Raw genomic sequence first — 2755 nt, 5'->3', positions numbered from 1 at the left:
CACTAAATAACATTTATCATTTTTAACATTTTACATTTTTTCAAGATATTCAAAACTAAAAATTGAAAATAATATATTATTATGTCCAAATAGACAGTGTTTACATAGTATTATTTATGTAACCTGTTGGGAAATTAATTAAGTTTTGAATTTAAAAACAGATTTGTAAAAATTCTAGCTCATTTTTTCAAGTCTTCTGGATGCGTTATCTGGTAGTGGCCTATGAAAGTAATTTAGTTAAAATATTAGAGCGTTCAGCGTCCACAGTAATAAACATGTATTTTATTAATAAGATAACATAGAGATATGTCAATGTGTAGTTATATGATTAATTTTAATTTTAAATAATTATAAATAACACGATGATTATCTATATTGTATTCGAATGAAATATTAATAAAAATATTGAAGTGTCATTTATTTTTTGTCGGACTTTGATAAACTTTGGATGATTTCCTCGATGTGTTCATCTACTCGTTTGTTCCGAAATGCGATCATTTGTTTAAGTTTTTCTATTCGAAACTTATTCTATTTAAAATATATAACAGAAATGTTATGCATTTTAATTATCAACATTTAAAATGTACTTATTTATATTTACCTCTTCATAAAAAAATTTTTCTTCCGATGAAGCTTTGTGTTTGCTTTCACTTGATTCTCCAATTGAACCTCCTCCGCCAAATTCACCGCTTCCCACATCAATACTTTTGCACCGGTTGAATCTATACAAGTATACGACATACATAACATGACAAATAAACACAAACTATAAACATATACAATATACATATGCAATAAAAGAAAATAATGATTAGGTATATTATACAATTTACAAAGAAATAAATTATGATCTCATACTCGTACAAATATGAAATAAAAGCATAACAAAATCCGAATTTTCCTTTTAAACACTAAACATAATTTATAGTGTACCAATACGAATCTTAAAATTTTAATCGTTTAATATCTAAATCACAAATTAAATATTGGTAGGATATAGGTTATATAATAATATAGATAGGTTAGGATATATATATAGGTACTTAGAAAAATCTTACCCCATGATTGTCGATGTATTTTTTTTGTACAAGTACAAACACTTGTTAGTTTTTCTTAAAAAGTCATTCATATTAACTGATGATTTTTTTCACTAGGTAAATTTTTGCTTACAGACAATATGTGCATACAAGAGTACAGCTGGACATATAACGCGTAACTATATTATGTTTACAAGAACCAACTAGTCGGTAATATGAATAATAGTTTTACATACTACCTATCAATATATCATTAACTAAACAACACCATTATATTAATATTAATTTTCTCATTAGTGTACAATATTTATTAGATTGTACCTATATCAATAACAAAAACAAAATACACATAACTGACTTAATCTTTATGTTTTAAATATAAAATAACATATATTTTATGGAAATAAATGTACAAAAAAAATATAACGCACAGTAATTAAAATTAATGACTTCTGAATAAATAATTAATCTAAAAATAATCATAGTCCTGACTAGATCACTGTTATGGATGTGTTAAATTTAAATTAATTTATACACTTTATACACTTTATTGATTGCATCATAGGTAACTACGAAAAAAGATTTTGAGCGGAGACGATGTTTCATGTTTCATTAAAAACAAGACAATTTCCAATCTGTACACAAAAATGATCAAATTTGATCGTTATTAGCACTGGCATAGTTATGATTTTGTTCTGGAGGGAGAAGATTGAATAATTTACTAAGTAAATTTTATATGCGTCAATTCTGCTTCAGCTGTAATTAGGGTTGCCACCTCTCCGGGTTTCACCCGGAGAATCCGGGTTTATGTATAAATCTATGGGCTCCGGGTTCAGTGAATTATTCTCCGGGTCGGAGATAAAGGTAAGATAACATACGATTTATAGTCTTATATAGACTTGTTTTTATTATTATGCCTTTTTTTTTTTTTATTAGTTTCCGGTATAAAAAGCATTTATTCAAGATAACAAGAATAATAAGATTATGAATTACGTAGATTATACTACATACTGGTATATACTAGCGTCTACCTGATGACCTTTTTTTAGGCTTATCGGCCTGTCTCCGGGGCTGCTTTCTTTCAAAGGTGGCAACCCTAGCTGTAATAGACAATACATATTACATATGGCATGAATAAATGAATTAATAATTACACGATGAGAAGATCACCATCGGCGCAACTAGGAGGTGCAAAAATGTATTTTTGAAAAGGTCTTTAGCACCCCAAGGGCCAAGCTCAAATTAATCACCGCTTGATTTTTTTAGATCTACGTCTAAATATTATTATACCGGTTAGGTATAGTACGGGTACCTATTATAGTGAAATATCATCGATGCAAAGTTTTTAGATCATAAATGTTTATTAAAAAAAATTAATTAATAATTAATTATAAAACCACGGCATTTACAATTAATATTTGATAATTATTAACTATAGCACCCTATATATGGAAACCACTAATTGGTTACAATTCTGACCAGTAGCGTATCTAGGATTTATAGGTGGGGATAAACAATTTTTAATAGACATTCAGTATAATACACAAATTCAGTGGCGCCGAAGTCCATGCTGACGTCGGGCCGTGGCCCGACCACTTTTTTGAAAAATGTGGCCCGGGCCGGCCATATTTTATTTACTTCATAACTTTATTATGAGCATGAGTATATTATTTAAACCGTGATTATGGATAAATGTATATCAGGTGCCTCTATATTAA

General features: G+C 28.3%; 1 protein-coding gene across 2 annotated transcripts in view; it reads right to left on the bottom strand.

Moving 5' to 3' along the window:
* Positions 1-96: 96 nt before the first annotated feature.
* Positions 97-2755, bottom strand: part of LOC107884533 — a 3696-nt gene continuing 1037 nt past the window's right edge. Inside the window, exons 1-3 of one of the 2 annotated variants that reach the window (XM_016806868.2) lie at positions 1059-1231; positions 602-722; positions 97-528 (exon numbers count right to left, since the gene is read on the bottom strand). In XM_016806868.2, the coding sequence (XP_016662357.1) occupies positions 418-528; positions 602-722; positions 1059-1129 (303 nt within the window). In that variant the 5' untranslated portion in view covers positions 1130-1231 and the 3' untranslated portion in view covers positions 97-417. Of the gene's footprint in view, positions 529-601; positions 723-1058; positions 1232-2755 lie in introns of those variants that run through there. The other variant, XM_029486949.1, reaches the window with a different exon arrangement.

The sequence above is a fragment of the Acyrthosiphon pisum genome, chromosome A1 (assembly GCF_005508785.2).
Source record: "Acyrthosiphon pisum isolate AL4f chromosome A1, pea_aphid_22Mar2018_4r6ur, whole genome shotgun sequence".
Classification (NCBI taxonomy): Eukaryota; Metazoa; Arthropoda; class Insecta; order Hemiptera; family Aphididae; genus Acyrthosiphon; species Acyrthosiphon pisum.
This window is presented reverse-complemented; position numbering and strand designations above follow the sequence as displayed.